Source organism: Bicyclus anynana, chromosome 10 (assembly GCF_947172395.1).
Source record: "Bicyclus anynana chromosome 10, ilBicAnyn1.1, whole genome shotgun sequence".
Classification (NCBI taxonomy): Eukaryota; Metazoa; Arthropoda; class Insecta; order Lepidoptera; family Nymphalidae; genus Bicyclus; species Bicyclus anynana.
The window spans coordinates 2,416,265-2,434,749 of record NC_069092.1 but is presented as its reverse complement, the minus strand read 5'-3'; the positions used below and the strand labels follow the sequence as shown (position 1 = coordinate 2,434,749).

The 18,485-nt window shown below is 39.3% G+C and overlaps 1 protein-coding gene across 1 annotated transcript; it reads left to right on the top strand.

Annotated features, from left to right (window-relative positions):
* The first annotated feature begins 637 nt into the window (after positions 1-637).
* Positions 638-18,448, top strand: LOC112050351 (programmed cell death 6-interacting protein). The gene is made up of 14 exons (XM_052883981.1): positions 638-889; positions 2,407-2,525; positions 3,417-3,544; positions 5,593-5,746; positions 6,464-6,588; positions 7,358-7,670; positions 8,332-8,455; positions 9,223-9,406; positions 10,501-10,695; positions 11,346-11,462; positions 12,353-12,715; positions 13,486-13,638; positions 14,292-14,409; positions 15,400-18,448. Exons 1-14 carry the CDS (start codon positions 690-692, stop codon positions 15,603-15,605), a joined length of 2,499 nt encoding a protein of 832 aa, XP_052739941.1. The 5' UTR covers positions 638-689; the 3' UTR covers positions 15,606-18,448.
* Positions 18,449-18,485: the final 37 nt, after the last annotated feature.

The window sequence follows — 18,485 nt, the reverse complement described above, 5'->3', positions numbered from 1 at the left end:
GTAAAAACTATATATTCATAAATTAATAATAAAATTAAAGACAAAATTGTGCATTGTGCTCAGTTTTTGTAGCCTTTTATTTGGATCACTTTTTACGGTGATTTTGTAGGGACGTAACCGATCTATAGTATAAAGTTATCATTGATAGATATTATAGATAGCAAGCCTAGTTTAAGTCCTTTGTATTCTTATAATAACTACACTGTATTTATTGGCGATACCACAGAAAACATATGTACAAGGCGATACTAATTTTATACATGTTCAAAATTCCCGCATTGTCGGTTTTGTTTGATGAAATAGTTGGCAGTGAAAGAATTTAATGAAATAGAGGTTCCAGTCATGCCCCATTCGAACTCCAGTTTCGAACTCGTGTTATTCTTTTAGCTCTTTTATTATAGAAACAAGGACTTTTTATGAATAGGTAGGTCAAATCCCTTGAGGGAATGTAAGAAAGCATCCACTTTCTGTCTGTCTATTTAAATTTGTCTACGTTTCAAGGATAGATAAAGTATTATATATATATATCATATAATACTTTATCTGTGGTAATTGGTATCTATTAACCTGTGGGTAATACTCTATGCTCTATGCAGATGCACAAAATTTCTAATCTGTGGGTTACATCTTTTACTTTGACATTCGTTTGACATTTAATTTCACAAACAAATCACAAATCGTTCGCAGAAATGGCTGAATTGTTATGTGTGCCGTTTAAAAAATCCGCTGACGTTGATATTATAAAACCTTTGAAGAATTTAATCCATTCAACGTACAACACAGGAGATCTCAATGAAGACTTCACCGACGCCATCAACGAGCTCAGCCGGCTTCGGACCAACGCTATTTGGAAGGTTTTCGAGAAGTCATCACTAGATGTTCTCTACAGGTAATACCGCATGAGTCACTCGCTAATCATTGATTCGTTGCTCATATAAAAATATTACACATTAAACATAGAGAAATTAACACCCTTTGTAAACAACTACAGCACAATTTTATTCTTTGTTTATTACAAAACATCATTAGTTCAAAGACAAAGACAACTTTTTTTAGTTTTTATTATGTTTAAAATCTTCATCTTCATTATTTTTATAATGATAGTTATTGCTTAAACAGTTTATGTATCAAAGTAATGTTCTGATTGACCACTGACTCAGTAAGGGCAATAACCCTGTTAAGCCAATTTAAATTATACTTTATGGAATGATTGGTTTCTATGAGTCTATACTACTTAATTCTAGAAACATATTGATATATCCTTCCTATTTAAATGAATATGCTGGCTGGTCCTTCCTTTAATGAAAACTTTACAGTTTTCTGAACATGATGTTAAGTTATATTAAAGAATAATAGAGCTCTTTCTTGTCTTTGTTGTAATAATAATATTTATTAGGGATAGTAATACAACAATACTTTTGTGTTGCATTGCCATAATTTGTTCTAAAGGGTATACTGTTACAAACATATTGTTATGACCAATTTTCAAAGCTGTATTTTTCACATATCTCCAACAATTGTAGACCAATTTTTGTTTATTACTACTGTTTCCATCATAAGCATTAATTGATTTAGGATGCACCACAAGATATCTCACAAAGAGGAAAAGGCATACTGTCGAACAAAAGCAGCAGCATCAAAAATTACTATCTCTTGTCCCATAACATCTAAAGAGAACTTTTGATACTGTCACTGTTTTTCAACAATATATCCTTTTCTCTTCAATAGGTGTGCTGTTGACAATGTCATTTTCTGTTAAAGAGATACCAGTTGATGTTATCATACCACATCCTGCCACAAACTTTGCCTCTTTAAAATAATAATATAGATATTTTGTTAAGATGTTGCCTACTGGTATAAAACTCCAAAATAAAGCAATTTATAGCCTAGTATCCTTGAGGCAGAGGTGCAAAGTCATGAATATAGGCTTAAAGTCCATACCAACTTGTTTTCTATCAAATGTCCACTGTCAAATGGTTAGTTTTTTATTACATTTATACTTTGCAAGTTAGCCCTTGACTACAATCTCACCTGATGATGATAAATGATGATGCAATCTAAGTTGGAAGCCTGCTAATTTGTTAGGAGTAGGATGAAAATCCAAACCCCTTTTGTTTTCTACATAACATCGTACGAGAATGTTAAATTGATTGGAGGTACGTCTTTGCCAGTAACTGGCCATGGCCAAAGCCTCCCTCCGGCCAGAACTGAACCAATTAAGAAGGCCTCAATCGGCCCAGCCGGGGATTAAACCCAGGACCTCTGTCCTGTAAATACACCGCACATACCTCTGCACCACAGAGGCCCAAGAGTCTTTCAAAAGTAGACAAACAATATGTGTACATTCTCAATATAATATTTATATTAAAATATCAATAATTATAGCAATTTTTCTTGTGTGTACAGTTACTATGACCAGCTGGCATCACTGGAGAGCAAGATCCCTCCACAGGAGGTGCAGATCCCCTTCAAGTGGAAGGATGCCTTCGACAAAGGATCTTTGTTTGGAGGCCGGATGAGTCTTAGTATGTATACCAATTATTTAAGCAGATGTTTTACAATTATTTACCCCCAATCCCCTGTGTCAGCAAAAGTAAGCAATGCTCTTAATCTCCCCCCAGTATATATAACTAATCCTGACATAGTTTAGACTAACTATAGTAAGACTTACCATAGTAAATAACTATTGCTGACATAATCACCATTGAAACCCCCCCCCCCCCCTCCTTAACCCCCATGTCATCAAAAATAAGTGAAAGAAGTAACCCTCTGCCCCCCCAACATAATTCTAATAAATACATAATTAAATATAACTTACATAATTCTTGAACAACTACACATAGAACCTAACTGTATGTAACAGCTTAATAAATAAAAAAAGCTTAGTCCATAATATAAGATTAAATATTTTTAAAAACCCATATATTTGTGTTCCGCTTAACATGATAAAGTTTTATCAAAATAAACAAAATAGAACATAGATAATACTATGATGCATGCAAACTAAACATGATTCACTTGGACAGAATGGTATCAATTAAAATTTATTATGTTTGAAGAGAAGAGAGAGATATCTGCAACAAATAATGTACCAGATTTTAGGCAAAATCCTATAGAATAGAAACCATTATATTTGTTTTATTTGTATGTGATAAGATTCACATTTGGTTGTAATACATACAATTATTTTATTTATAAAAGCATCTTGGAGATTTTACAAGAGTTGTTTTTTTTTAAATAAAATCAAAATTTACATTTACAATATTAATTTTTTATATTAAAAGTATCACAGTGTAAAGTAATTTTCAACAGCTTTCCAACATACCCTATATCAGTCTCTATATAAAATCTCCCTGAATATTACAGATGCTCACAAAAATTTTCAAAAAAATATTTAAAAATATCTATTGTTTCAGCTATTAGCTCACTGGCATATGAGAGGATGTGCATCCTTTTCAACATGGCTGCCATGCAAAGCACCATTGCAGCACAGCAGCCTCTGGACACAGAAGACTCACTTAAACTGGCTGCTAAGCTGTTTCAGGTAAGACTTTAAAAATATATGTATTTTCCTAGCTTATCAAATCTAGTGTTAATCAATTTTCAAGAAATTTTTTAACCCTTCATCCTTTGGCCACAAGTATTTCTCTCTGCCACGCAATGGACCCGGTACCAGCACAGTGAATCCATGGGTTGCTAAGATATTAACCAATAATTTAAACAAAAAATGTGTATACTGCGGCAATAGTACAGAAAATTACAGAAACATTTAAAATACCTAAAGTTTTAAAATACCCAAAAAAGTATTAAATCACAATTGACAGATATTTTGCTGAACATACATAAAAAAATCATACATATGAACATAAAACCTCCACATTTATAGGAAGTCTGATACAAAGGGGCTGTTGGATAGATAGCTTATCTCTCTATGGTCAGCAGCATAAAATTGTATTGTGTTGGGTGTTCATCTAGAATTTTTTAAATAACTGTATTTCAACTTGTGTTACAACTCTACTACAGTTCGTTTCATGTAGGATGGTGCGGGTGACAGTTCGTTTCACTCTGAAAAGTACCGCCATTCACGATTACGTATCATGAACGTCACACAGGCTACTGTCACAGTACCCATGCTATCAACACACAATCATAAAAACACTTTAGTGTAAAGCTCCAAGTCATTGGGAAAATCAATGAGTTAAAATCAAGAAGTTTCTTGATCACTACGCACCTATTGTATTATTGTTTCCAATTCCTAGCAATCACTCAGCAACTTTATAGTGGTATACTGTTGACATGCGTGAATTATAATTTACGTATGGCTATCAGACCTAATAATATTGTGGTATACCTAGATTAGAGCCAAACCAAATGTCCTTCTGAACAGAAGGACATTTGGTTTGGCTGTCAACCAAATAGCTGTCCATTTGGTCGTGTAGTAATGTCAGAGCAGACTCGAATTTTGGCCCAAGTTATAACAGCTGGATAACAGAAAGTCTAATAATATGAGCAACAGAATGATGTGAGGGTCAATCAAGTATTAGCAGTAAGGTGATAAGTAGTTGTGTGTAATTAAGTGAAAGGAATAAATTAAGTGATTAAGTTATATATATACCAGATGAATAGTACATTACAAACAGTCTGTATGATTAATTTAATTGTTAAGAGACATGACGTTATAGTAACAAACGCCCCTTCACCTTTTATTGCTATGTTAGACATTTACACTAACAGAAATTGCTAAATGTCATCCTAAATGGGAGATAAGGCTGGGATTGTTCTGTGGGAAGTGACATCATAATACAAAATTAAAGTGGTCTTGATTTCATTTGTGTAGGAGTGTAATGAACCAGGAAGCAATTGACGTAACACACTACAAATAATCTTCAAGCTTACACAAAATTAAATCAACTTGCTCCAATGTGAATTGTTGCATAGCTTATTTATGTTTTGTTTTTGCCATTTGACATAAATTTACGTAAATTTAGATTTTAGACTAGATGATGCCATGTTCATCCCCGTCCCTCCCATTCCCATTTATCCATTGAGAAAACGGGGATAAAGTGGCTTTCTAGTGGTAAAAGAATTTTCAAAATTGGTTCAGTAGATCCATTGATACCCCTACAGTACAATACCACGAACTTTTTTATTTCAGAATTTAAACTATCGTGAGTGTTACTTATTAATTTACTAGCTCACACCGCGCGGTTTCACCCGCGTAGTTCCCGTTCCCGTAGGAATAGGGTTATAATATATAGCCTATAGCCTTCCTCGATAAATGGGCTATCTAACACTAAGAATTTTTTAAATTGGACCAGTAGTTCGTGACATTAGCGCGTTCAAACAAACAAACTTTTCAGCTTTATAACATTAAGTATAGATTATGAAACACGGCTAAAACTTACGTGATACAACGTCGGAGTATGCCCGACTATGTTCGAACCCATACTTAGTCATGAGCTGGTTCTTGCAACCACAAACTTTACCTCTTTATAATATTAGTATTAGTAGACTTCAAAATTTATCAGAAGGTACAGAAACTAGTCCTAATACTTGTTATTGATTTTTTTATCTGTTTGTCTGTAACAATAGCAAGCAGCGGGAATATTAAACTACATGAAGGGCAACATAATGATGGCGGTGCACCAGGAGACCACGCCCGACCTCAACCCCGACACGCTCAACGCGCTGGCGCAGCTCATGCTGGCGCAGGCGCAGGAGGTCATCGCTTACAAGTGCATCAGAGGTATTTCCCCGATTTCTTACTTCATCTGGACGTGGCTTTATCCACAGACACGGAGTCATCCGGACTGATAGACTCAAAACACCCTCGAATGGTCCTCTAAGCAGAGGTTCGAGTCGCCCTTGAGTTGTTCCGCCTATCTCCTTTTCTATTTCTTTATGACCTACCAGGCAAAGCGTCCGCGCTCGCCCTTTATACCTGATGACACCCCTGAGGTGCCAATAACAATAACATAAGAAAACAAAATTAGAGGTTAAACAAGTCTAAGAAGACAGTTTAGCTTCGGATGATATACTCGTAGTAAGATGACATACCAAGCATGTTTATGTGTTCCTTCAGTTATACACAGTCCGTCAACTGTCAACACTGTCAAAAGTTTGTCTGTGCACCTTACAAGTAGCAGCATGAAACTCTGATTGTTATTGTGCTGAAGTTAAAAGTTAGGTGTCTTGGGGAAGAAGGTCCTTTGGAGGAGAGGTATTTGATGACTTGAGCTCAGTTGTTTGTTAAGCAGCGTTGACACCGTCACGCTGCCAGTCACGTTGGTGATTTTGTGCGTCACCCCACACAGTTACATTGAAATTGAGCGTGTTCTTACAGAACCGGTGCTCAGTTAACACCGCATTTCGTTCAGTGCTAGACTTACACGCTGCTTCTACCACATCCAAAATTCTAACTCTAAGTAAAATCAATGTAAAGTACCGTCTTTATCTTATGCAGACGAGATGAAGGACAGCATGGTAGCGAAGGTGTGCTCCCAGTGCGAGGAGTTGTTCATGGATGCTGTGCGCTCGATGCAGAAGGACGGCCAGCGCGCGCTGTGGGATAGAGACTGGATCCCTGCGGTAAGACTAGTTTTATTGGAATATTGGTTTTTTTCTTGGAGAGAAATCCTTCAGTTAATAATTTAATAGCAAATATATAGATATATTCAATTCGATGTAAGCCATTGATTGTCATCTAATCTAACTTTAAGTAAGAGCGGGGGCACACGATTTGTTGCGGCGCCGTGTCGCAAAGATTTCACCGTATCAGCGGGCACACGAACGGTGCGGCGCCGCAATGTTGTTATGTCGCAGCGGCGCCGTAGCTGCGTTAGACAGTCTGTTAATAATGTTGTGGCGCATTAACAACTGAGCGGTGCCGTTTCGTCGTCGCAACGCATTCACCTCTCCCCGTTTCGTCTCGGTGGTTGTAAGTCTGGTGCGGCGCCGGAGCGCATCGTGTGACATGCTACCGATATTTCTAGCTAAGACGATGCAGCCACACCGCACCGCCGCCGCCGCCGCAACGCATCGTGTCCCCCGCACTAACTGCAGTTTATGATGACTTACTTGGAAATAATAGATACAAATATCAAAAAGGTGATAAAAACTAGCCAAATGAACATGTAAGTAATGTAATAAACCTGAAAAACCTTTTTTAAAATTCCTTGATTTGGGAAATTGGTTTTACAACCTTGTGTTTTAAAAAAGCACGCTAAGCCTGCACTGCAGCAGCTTAGTGGGTCTTAACTCCATATGCTCTATCATATAGGAGGGAGGCCTGGTCCAGTAATGGGCCGTAAAAATAAACTAATAATGATGATCTAATGAATTTGATTTTCCAACGCAGATACAAGCCAAACAGCAAATATTCCGCGGCCTCACACAATACTACCAGGCGCAAGTGTGCCGCGCGAACAAGGCCGTCGGCGAGGAGATCGCGCGCCTGCAGATCGCCTCCGAGCTGCTGAAGTCCATGCGGGAGGGTTCCCCGGTGTATGAGCTCGGCGCGAAGGCCGCGCGACAACTGGCGGCTGCGATACGAGACAACGACTTTATATACCACGAGAGGATCCCGGAGGCGAGGACGTTGGAGCCAGTGTCGCGCGCGCCGGTCGCACAGGCCTTACCTGTTCAGGAACGCTGGTCTCCTAAACACCTAGGTAAGTGTTTTCCAGAACAAGGTTATCATCATCATCATCATCATCATCATCATCATCATCATCATCATCATCATCAACATCATCATCATCATCAACATCATCATCATCATCATCAACATCATCATCATCATCATCATCATCATCATCATCATCATCGTCATACATACAATATTTAGGTATTACTTGTTTAAATAGCTTTCGTTCTTTACTATGCCTTTTTCGTATCAGTTTCGACGCATTAGTGACATAATAACTAAGGGTCGCCGCACACGGGCCACACGCTACAAACGCCGCTACAAGAAGCAAGAAGGGACCACAAAAACAGCTGAAGCGCACGTCAGCCACTTGTGGCCGGTGGTCGACACTTGTGGTCGGTGGCTGCTATTTTATTTTAACCCATACGCATACATGTAGTATCATAATCGCGCGAATGGCGTGTGGCGGCGTTTAGTGGCCGGTGCGGACCACAAGAAGCGAGCAGCGATGATTGTAGTGTAGTGTAGTGTAGTGTGTGTAGTGTAGCGTGTGGCGGCCACCAGCGTGAACCGAGTCCATATAAAATGTATGAAAACTACAGGAAGTATGCCGGTAGTTGTGTTTTGTGGTTGTGGCCGGTGGCCCGTGTTCGGGAGCCCTTATAAGTGAAAATCTTTGTGTACAGATCTATTTGAGAAGCTGGTCCCGATGGCGGTGCACCAAGCCATGCAGGCCAGCAGCGCTCGGCGCTCGGAGATCGTCAACGCCGAGATCAACAAGCTGAGGGAAGCTACGCAGTTGCTCAACAGGTTACACTTTTTTACTGGATATACCTTACAAAATATGTGCAGGCAGAGGCGTGCACTTCATAGATGCAATAATGCACTGTCTACCCTCATTATGGACTCATATTTGAAAGTAGGCTGCGCGTTTGTTCGATACATTGCTGCTTCTAAACAATATCTGTATCAATCTTGTTTTCCTCTCCTCGCCTCACCACAATTTTCACCACGATACCGAGACGTAGATCGCATCAATATGTGGTTGACCAATCCAGGCGACTCACACCATACTTTTCGTTTGGGCCATCAAACGTAAGTTATTTGGTTTTTATTTTAAGAAAAATTTCAAATCTACAGTTGGTAAGTCATATGAGTAGGTACACTGGCGGAAGCCAGAAGTATGGAGAGTAATTGTACCAAGTTTCGTTAATATCCGTCGAGTAGTTTTTGTTTCTATAACGAACATACAGACAAAAATGTTACTGTTTGCATTTTTGGTATCAGTATCGATCACTAATCACCCCCTGATAGTCATTTTGTAAATATATTTCATGTACAGAATTGACCTCTACAGATTTATCAATACTAATATTATAAAGCTTAAGAGTTCGTTTGTTTAAATGCGTTAATCTCAAGAACTACTGGTCCGATTTGAAAAATTCTTTCACTGTTAGATAGCCCATTTATCGAGAAAGGCTATAGGCTATATATTATATCCGTATTCTTACGGGAACGGGAACCACGCGGGTGAAACCGCGCGGCGTCAGCTAGTTATTATTATTGTTTGTGAACAGTATTTTGGCGTCGCTGAACCTGCCGGCGTGTATCGAGACCGAGGGCGCGGGCGGGGCGGGCTTGCCGGAGTCCATCCGCAGCAAGGCGGCGGCGCTGCGGGCGGAGGGCGGTCTGCCCGCCCTGCAGCGCCTCATGGCCGAGCTGCCAGACCTGCTGCAGCGGAACAGGGAGATACTGACCGAGGTGAGTGAGACCTGCCGGAGTCCATCCGCAGCGAGGTTAGAGTCTTACATCTAGATATTCTGATGACCTAAGGATCTGAGACATGGTCCCTAACTAGGGGACTGACTACTGGTCTTCTCTTAAGGAGGCTTACTCAGCCGTCAATGTAGCAAGCTTGATTGAATCGAGATCCATAGAAGTACTAAATTCACCGATAGCTCAACGAGTTTAAAGCAGAACTGGCAATGGACACATAATTTAAAAAGATACAATTTCAGACGTTGAAATGGCGACCCCCCCATAGAAAAGCATAATGACCTCCGCTAGTCTGATGGCATCAAGCGGATAAACCAATAGCTACTGAATGCTGGCGACTCGAGATAGCTGTTAAGCTTATATGTTCAGCAGTGTACGTTTATCAATTGACAATGACTCAGACCAATTACAAATGGACCAGTACCACACCCAAATTCACCAACAAAATTGTCTGTCATTTTTTGAGGGGAACATAGTAAACTCACACATCGGAAATATTTAAAATTAATAAATATATTCTGTTTCCTTATACTACACACAACTATGATTCGCAATACACACACACGTAATTTTCAAACAGACTAACAATCACATCACTTACACTCAATACACAATATTTTATAATAGATATTTTATCTAATTATAATTAGAAATACTTATATTACACTCACCAACAAAATTGTCTGTCGTTTTTTGAGGTGACGAGTTAAACTGACGAAATATTTAACATCAATAAATATATTTTGTGTTCTTACATACAACTATAATTTTTTAAAGTTACTATAAGTTTTTATTACAAATTTAATACAAAAAACTTAGAAATATTTACAAATTAAATGTAACTTTATCATTTAGTAAACTAAACGTTGAATGTTTTTTATGCCATTTAACTACACAAACCGGCATTTTAGGGAGCTACTATTTACACGATAAAAACGATCACAACAAATAAAACATCGATACTATAGAAACAGTTACTATAAACGCGTTAGAGACAGACAGAGGGGTAACGTCTAGCGAGTCAGGTCCTTTTGTAATTGGTCTGAGGATATTGATGACGAGTGATGTTCGTGCGTCAGGCGGAGCGCATGCTGCGCGAGGAGGCGGAGGCGGACGCGGCGCTGCGCGCGCAGTTCGGCGCGCGCTGGTCGCGCACGGAGTCCGCCAAGCTGACGGAGGCCATCCGCGCCAACGCCGCCAAGTACTCGCAGATCATCGACGGCGCCGTGCGCGCCGACGCCATCGTGCAGCAGAAGTTCCAGCAGCACAAGGACGTAAGATTCTTCTACTTCTATTCTGAGTGCTATTTCGGAGGTTAACAATCGTTAAGGTTAATTTTACTTTATTTACTGCTGCCTGAAACAGTAACTTGTGCCATTAAATCTCGTATCATTGAATCAAACACCACCTTTGGCGCAAGTTCTTGAGCCAAGATCTATGTCTACGACTAGGCCTTCATTTTCCCATTATCTTTCCCTGGATAATGAGATTCTACAAGTGTTTTTTAAGTAATAATTAGCGTATCTGGTAGATTTTGTGCCGATGTGATCATGCAGATGTTCCAGCAGCATAAGGACTTAAGATTCAACAAATGTTAAGTAATAATTAGCATATTTGCTGGCCATTTCATTAATTTGGCCTTTATTAAAAACCTATTAAAATAAACATCTAATCAACTGAGAAATGTCACCTACCTACTGTATGATATCTACGAAGGGTGGTCAGTAGACACCAATTGACATTTGTTACACATAATCTCAATTGTCATAGTCAAAATTAGTGAATTTTTATATTATTCATTTAAATGTAAATCCTACTAATGTTAAACAGACCTGATTGGTTTTATCCTCCACGTAACACTGAGTTAACAAATTATATGTAATGTTTAAGCCGTTTGACGTCACAAATTGTCTTCAATTCGCAGAGCATCGAGCTGCTGAGTCGCAGCGACGGCGAGATCGACGCAGGCGTGCCCGACGCGCCCGCCTCCACCGGCGGCGACGCCGACCTCGTGCGCACGCTGCGCGGACTCATGAACACGGTAACTATATTGACCATGACCACGAATATAAAAGTATTGAGATAGCTCATCTGCCATTTTTAGTTTCAAACATACCTGGGGCGTAAAAGACACTTAAAACGATTTTTTTTTATTTTTTTATTCTTTACAAGTTAGCCCTTGACTACAATCTCACCTGATGGTAAGTGATGATGCAGTCTAAGATGGAAGCGGGCTAACTTGTTAGGAGGAGGATGAAAATCCACACCCCTTTCGGTTTCTACACGGCATCGTACCGGAACGCTAAATCGCTTGGCGGTACGTCTTTGCCGGTAGGGTGGTAACTAGCCACGGCCGAAGCCTCCCACCAGCCAGACCTGCACAAATTAAGAAAATCTCAATCTGCCCAGCCGGGGATCGAACCCAGGACCTCCGTCTTGTATATCCACCGCGCATACCATTGCGCTACGGAGGCCGTCAAAAACGATGTAATATAGATCCCTCGCGTTGGAAGGACATGACTACAAATCGTGCAGAGTTGAGAAAAATGGTGAAAGACAAGACAAAGGAGTTTGAGTAACAACGTCGACTCGACTTAGATCGGAAGCGAGATGATCTTAAGCTTCGTCCACGTGCCGCAATTCCACACAATTACTGTGACGGTGTGCTAGCTTGTGCCCTATGTAATCGCACTTTTAAGGCCAAAATAGGGTACATTAGTCACTGGAAAGCACACCAGAGAACTTTCCATCCGAGTTCCTTGCCCATACCTGAGGAGCCAGAAACGTCGCTGTAGCCGACATCGGCTGTGAGGCATCATCATCATCATCATCACCTGGGGCGTGCCCAAAACAGAGTCCTAAACAAAATTGTAGCACACTAATAAACTCCTAACATAATTAAATTATATAAAATCATGTTTATTTTACCAGGTCGAAGAAATAAAATCCGAACGTGACTCAATAGAATCGGAACTCAAGAGTGCCACCATCGACCTGCGCGAGAAGTTCCTCTCCGCGCTGGCGGCAGATGGCGCTGTCGACGAGCCCGCGATATCGGCCGGAGCCCTGGGCGCAGCGCTGGCACCTCTGCAGCGGAGGGCCAAGGAGTCCCTGACGCGGCAGGAGACCTTGGCCGGGGAGCTGCAGAGGGTGCACGCGGCGCTGATGGAGTCCCGCGGGGGCGCCAGCAATCGGGACGAGGTGTTGGGCAAACTGTGCGCGGCGTACGACGCGTACCAGGACCTCACCGGCAATTTGAAGGAGGGCGTCAAGTTCTACAATGATTTGACACAGGTATAATTTTTTTTTAAATGAAATAACTAACAGAAGTTTTGAAAATCTCACAGGAATAGGTATTTGTGGGATAAGAAATAATCTGTAATATGTAATGTTATGTAATGTGCTCTACTTTCAAGTGAAATTCACATTAAAGTCAATACAGCTGTTCAAGACATAACCTGAACAAACTAGATTGCCAGACAAAAATTTTAAACAGTTATTTTAAATCACAGACTTTTCAATTTTATTTATATGTAGGTATAGGTAATGTGGTGGTCCGTCACGGACAATGAGGTCCAGGGTTCAAATCCTGGGTCAGGCCAGACAATAGTCTTGGCGATAGAAGATCAGGTGGTAAAGACGCAGAACTACCGAAATTACATTCTGAAGAACATCTGTCGAGCCTGTCTCCATCTCGACGAGTCGCTTACGACATGTGCTTTTGGGTTATTTCGACTCTACCTGAACTGCCTGTAACTGAACTTTATGGTATGGTAATTAAAGTTCAAATTGACTTTTATTACGAATTGCTTGTGTGGGAGTTAAAAACAAAAAATTTTACATTTTCAGGTCTGTTCTTTTTCATTCTCTCTGTAAGAACTATCCTCGTATTTCAAGGATTATTCTAAAAAAGAATTAGTGAAATCGGTTCATATGTCTCGAGATTTGCGCTTAGGAACATATTCAAGATTCATTTACACATTATAGATTTAAAGTGTCACTTTGTCCATCCATCCATCCATCCATCAAGGTCTGAGGTGTAAAATTTTGGTTCTTTTCTACAGCTTTTAGTAGCGTTCCAAAACAAAGTGTCGGACTTCTGCTTCGCGCGCAAGACCGAGAAGGACGAGCTGCTGAAGGACCTTACGCAGGAGGCGTCCCGCTCCCCGCGCCCCGCGCCCGCTCCCCCCACGCACTACCAGGACGCTGTCAGTGAAGTGAGTGATCTTTTGTAACATGCATATATTAGCTTCACATGTAACTATGTATGTAAGAAAATCTTGGAATCTTAATATGACCCACTTCCCGGTCTTCGTGTAGGATGAAATTTTGCACACGCTCTGAGTTCTTATGACAATACATGACTAGCTAAGAAACGTCATTACAAATCCAATATGGTGGCCTCCCCAATCACTTTAACTTTGTAGGAAAGACAAATCTTGGAATCTTAATTTGACCCACTTCCCGGTCTTCGTGTAGGATGAAATTTTGCACACGCTCTGAGTTCTGATCAAAATACATGACTAGCTAAAAAACGTCATTACAAATCCAATATGGCGGCCTCCCCAAGATGGCGGACTGGCTGTTTGAAATTCACCCCCAAGATATGGATATCAAATAAAAGGGTTTGCTGTTAGGAATACGAAAAAATAGTCACGTGACTTAAATCCAATATTTGTAATTTGAAATTTTTTTTTTGTTATTTAATAAAAATAGTTGTGGGTAACGACACAAAATATATTTCTTGATATTTCGATGTGTGAGTTTACCTCGTCCCCCTCAAAAAACGAGAGACGATTTTGTTGGTGAGTGTAATACAAGTCCAGAGGTAATTGGTCTGAGAGTAATTCTATACATTATAATTTTCCAGCCGGCGGTAGCTAAAAGGGAAGCGCCACCGCGTCCTCCCCCTCCGTCCGCCGGCCCCGCCGCGCCCCCCGCCGCCGCCGCCGCGCCCTCCGCTCTACCCTACCCGCAGCAACCACAAGGTAAATATTACTAGCTGTGCCTACAACATTTTAGAAACTATCGTGAGTGTTATTCATATTAATTTATTATGAAACACGGCTAATACTCATGTGATATCGTTATCAACTCACTGCTGAGCTCGTGTCTCATTCTGAGAGGGGTTATGCCAATAGGCCACCACCCCAATGCGGATTGGCAGACTTAACACACGCAGAAAATTAAGAAAATTCTCTGGTATGCAGGTTTCCTCACGACGTTTTTCCCTTTCAAGTGAAAAACCTATGCTAGGAGCTAACCTCGGCCTTGAGTCCTGACTGTTGTTGACTTTGGTTAGCTTTTGAGGTTTCAACTACTAAAAATGCTAATTAGCTTGGCTGTACGTCTTTCTGATAAACGGAGGTTTATTATTATATATCATTCTAGCGGACCCGGTCAAGCTTCGCTTTGACTTTTGTGCACTTCTTCCATACCCTTACCTACCCTACTCCAACCCTACACCTACCCTACGTCTAACCTACCCCTACCCTACCCCATCTTAAATTTTTCTCGCCGTAAAAACCATCCAAGAACTTCAACAAACATTTTAAAAAAAGAATTGGCCAAATTGGTCCAGGTGTTGCTGAGTTATGCGCTTACCAAGTTTTTTTTTGCGATTCATTTTTATATTATAGATTACCTATATTACGAATCATCAGCGCGGTGTCCAAACGAACACAGTAATATGCTGACCTTTATATGTGGAGACCTTTTTAGGATCACATCATGCTAGTTGTAATTTGAATTATTGCTTTTTTTTCCTCTCTTTTGTGTGACGTGTATTTTTAAAGAATATTTGCCATATATTTTTTTAAATATGACCAGTATTCCTCATTCCCTAGTCGGGAAAGACTGTATTAGAAGTAGGCACCCCTCGGTGATGAATCCGACCGCTCTTACCGTTGAGCTATCAGGCTATATTTAAAAGAGTAAAGTTGTTTGCTCTATCTACTACAAGTGTGCTATCGCTGCAGGCATGCCGCTCCCGTACGGCGCGCCCGCGGCGTACCCCATGTACGCGCCCATGCCGGCGCTGTACAACCCGTACGCCACGCTGCCCTACCCGCACCACGTGCGCGCGCCGCCCGCCGCGCCCTACCAGCCCTACCAGTACCCGCAGCACCCCGCCGGCTACCCGCAGCCGCCGCCCGCCGGCTACAACCCCTACCAGCAGCACTAGACGCGCTACGTCAGCTAAACATTGGCTCCAACGTTGGTATACTCCGCTCGCGATTTATACCAACGTCAGCTAAACATTGGCACCAATGTTGGTATACTCCGCTCGCGATTTATACCAACGTCAGCTAAACATTGGCTCCAACGTCGGTATACTCCGCTCGCGATTTATACCAACGTCAGCTAAACATCGGCTCCAACGTTGGTACACTCCGCGACACCCCGCTCGCGATTTGTACCAACGTCAGCTAAACATTGGCTCCAACGCTGGCCCAAATGTTGATATACTCCGCCACACCCCGCTCGGATATGCTTTTAAAGTGGATTCGGTGTTTGGGGCGATTTATACCAACGTCAGCTAAACATTGGCTCCAACGCTAGCCCCAACGTTGGTATACTCCACGCACGAACTTCTTGTCATGCTGAACTGGACCTGTTGCCATGGCCGCTTCGAAAACTAAGAAAATGTATGGGAAAGACGATTGATAACTTGATCACGTGACCTGTCGATAGCAAATATCATTTTATTTTTTTTAATTTTCGAAGCATTTGGGAGCCTACAGGCCCTGCGCAGATATAATACAGTTCAGAGCGGACTAGAAGTTTGGCGTGATTTATACCAACACGGACATCGGCTGATCTGCTTGTATTACACATTGGCTCGATACCTGGCTCAACAGTTAGTACAAACTCTGACGCTGGCTAAACTACATGCTTCTTGTCAGTTGGACCTACATTTTACTTGATAGAATCAAATGTAATTATCACTATTTAACAATTAATTTGAAATTTAATTATGCGAATTTCCGCTTTGATTTTAATAATAAAACTATCACTAATAATAGCCACATAGCCAGATTACTAATTTCATTTTTATTAACTTCTCTTTTATTTCGCACTATGCAGGCTCTTGGCCTATTAGCTATTTTACCTTTCGAGCATGTTTTGGTGGACGGCTTGTCTGGGCACCAATGTGTAAAACTAAGCAGAGCGTAATATATCACAAAATATTTTTTTTATTTCATAGACATGCATGCAATGTATATAATCTAGATGCATCTTGATGTATACAATAAATTTCGCAAATTCGGAGTAGCTGGATGGAAGTGCTCCCCTTATGTTAGAGTAAGTAAAAGTACTAAAAACCAAAATAAATATAAAAAAAATCATTACTTACATTAGAAATTCGTTTCAGGATTTTTTTTTTCTGTAAAAAATTTACTATACTATAGAAAACAGAAAACACCAGAAACCACGTTCAGCCGTCATTACAAAGCACGCATTGTGTCCAAAATTTGCACGTCAAAGTGGCATACTAATCATTTGTTCTTGAAATTACACCAAAAAAAGAGTAATTTCAACGGCTTCATTCCTACGCGCGATCATGCCTTCTGGAGTTTTCTATATTCTGAGGGTATAGCTAAGATATCCAACTCTCTGTTATGTTTAGATATTTGTGTTATCCATCTACTACCGAATCTGTGGAAACTAGTGCTATTCTCTTCTGGGGTTGTAAAGTATCAGGGTGATAGTGCTACAGGCTACGAATAGGTTTATTTATAAATTGTCAAATTACGTTTATTGTAATCAATTATTATTTTTATTGAAATGAATTAATTATAGTGCGATTAAAAAGTGAGCGATAATTAATCTGTTCTGATAAGTACTTTTTTATTTATTAATAATTAATTTTTATTATATTGATTACTTACTTTATAACAAAATTTCAATTTTTTTAATAATCATAATATAAAGTTGCTCAAAATGAGTAGATTCATGAAAAAAATTGAAATTTCAATTATTTTGGGATGGTGTTGCTAGGTTTAAAAAAGGCATGTTGTTAATATTCGGAGTATACTGATTGTTAAAGCATTTTCTAGACTCAGTGTGATGTTATTACTAAAATTAACTATGTAATATTGAATCTGTGAGACAGGCGAGAATTTGAATCCCTAATTATAGGGACAATCAATACTTAAGTAGTTTTATTATTAAGTACTTCCTTAATAAATTGGTTAAATGAATTCCTCCTAATAATTATTCATTATTCTTATTAAGACTAAAATATTATTAATTATAGTCTTGGAGGATTCTAAAGTCTTGTTTTAGTGGTGATAAATTGTATATGGATCTTAAATTACAATTGTAATTTATTAGTAGCTGTAATAACATTACACTGATTAAGCTTATAAAAAGGAAATATAATGAAAAAGAACTATGTTATTGTAACTAACACATTATAAATTTTAATAGACTTATAACACACTAATATAATGTATTCTAAATTTATCTTATCTTTTCTGAAAATATACCTTTTTTATAATGCATTCAAAAATCGCGTTCAAAATCTTTTCGATTTTCCTACACGTTGGACTATTATAATAATTGCAAGAACTACTAAACAATTTAGTTTTAAATGAAACGATGTTTAATTTATTTTATATCTTTATATCAACACTTTACAGCATAATAATTATTTTTTTACAGGTACCTTTAAATAATATCAAGTTGTATAAATTCATACAGGATACATAACACATTTCTTTTAACTAAAATATAATTGTACTGACACAGAAATGAACAAATTTTAGCTTTTAATTAATAATAATAAACTAATTTTAGTCCAACCAGTAGAGCCATAGACTGATAAGATATAAATCACAACACCTTAGTGCTATTAAGTGCTTCTTATGGAATACCTTTAATATTATGTTCTTTTACAAAAACTGTTTCTTCGCTTTTAGTATTTAATAAATTGATTAATCTCCAAAGTATCTTTGTTTGAATATTATGTTATTTTTTAATAATGTAGTAATATGTAGATAAATATATTTTTTAAATAATGAAGATTGTTTTATTTCTACCAGAATCGTTGACCTATTGA

Bases quoted from the DNA above. Each gene is read 5' to 3' on its own strand.
- LOC112050351 (XM_052883981.1), top strand. From the start codon at position 690: ATGGCTGAATTGTTATGTGTGCCGTTTAAAAAATCCGCTGACGTTGAT. The intron at 5,747-6,463 runs GTATTTCCCCGA...TATCTTATGCAG, and splicing joins CGCTTACAAGTGCATCAGAG to ACGAGATGAAGGACAGCATG. The intron at 10,696-11,345 runs GTAAGATTCTTC...TTCAATTCGCAG, and splicing joins AGTTCCAGCAGCACAAGGAC to AGCATCGAGCTGCTGAGTCG.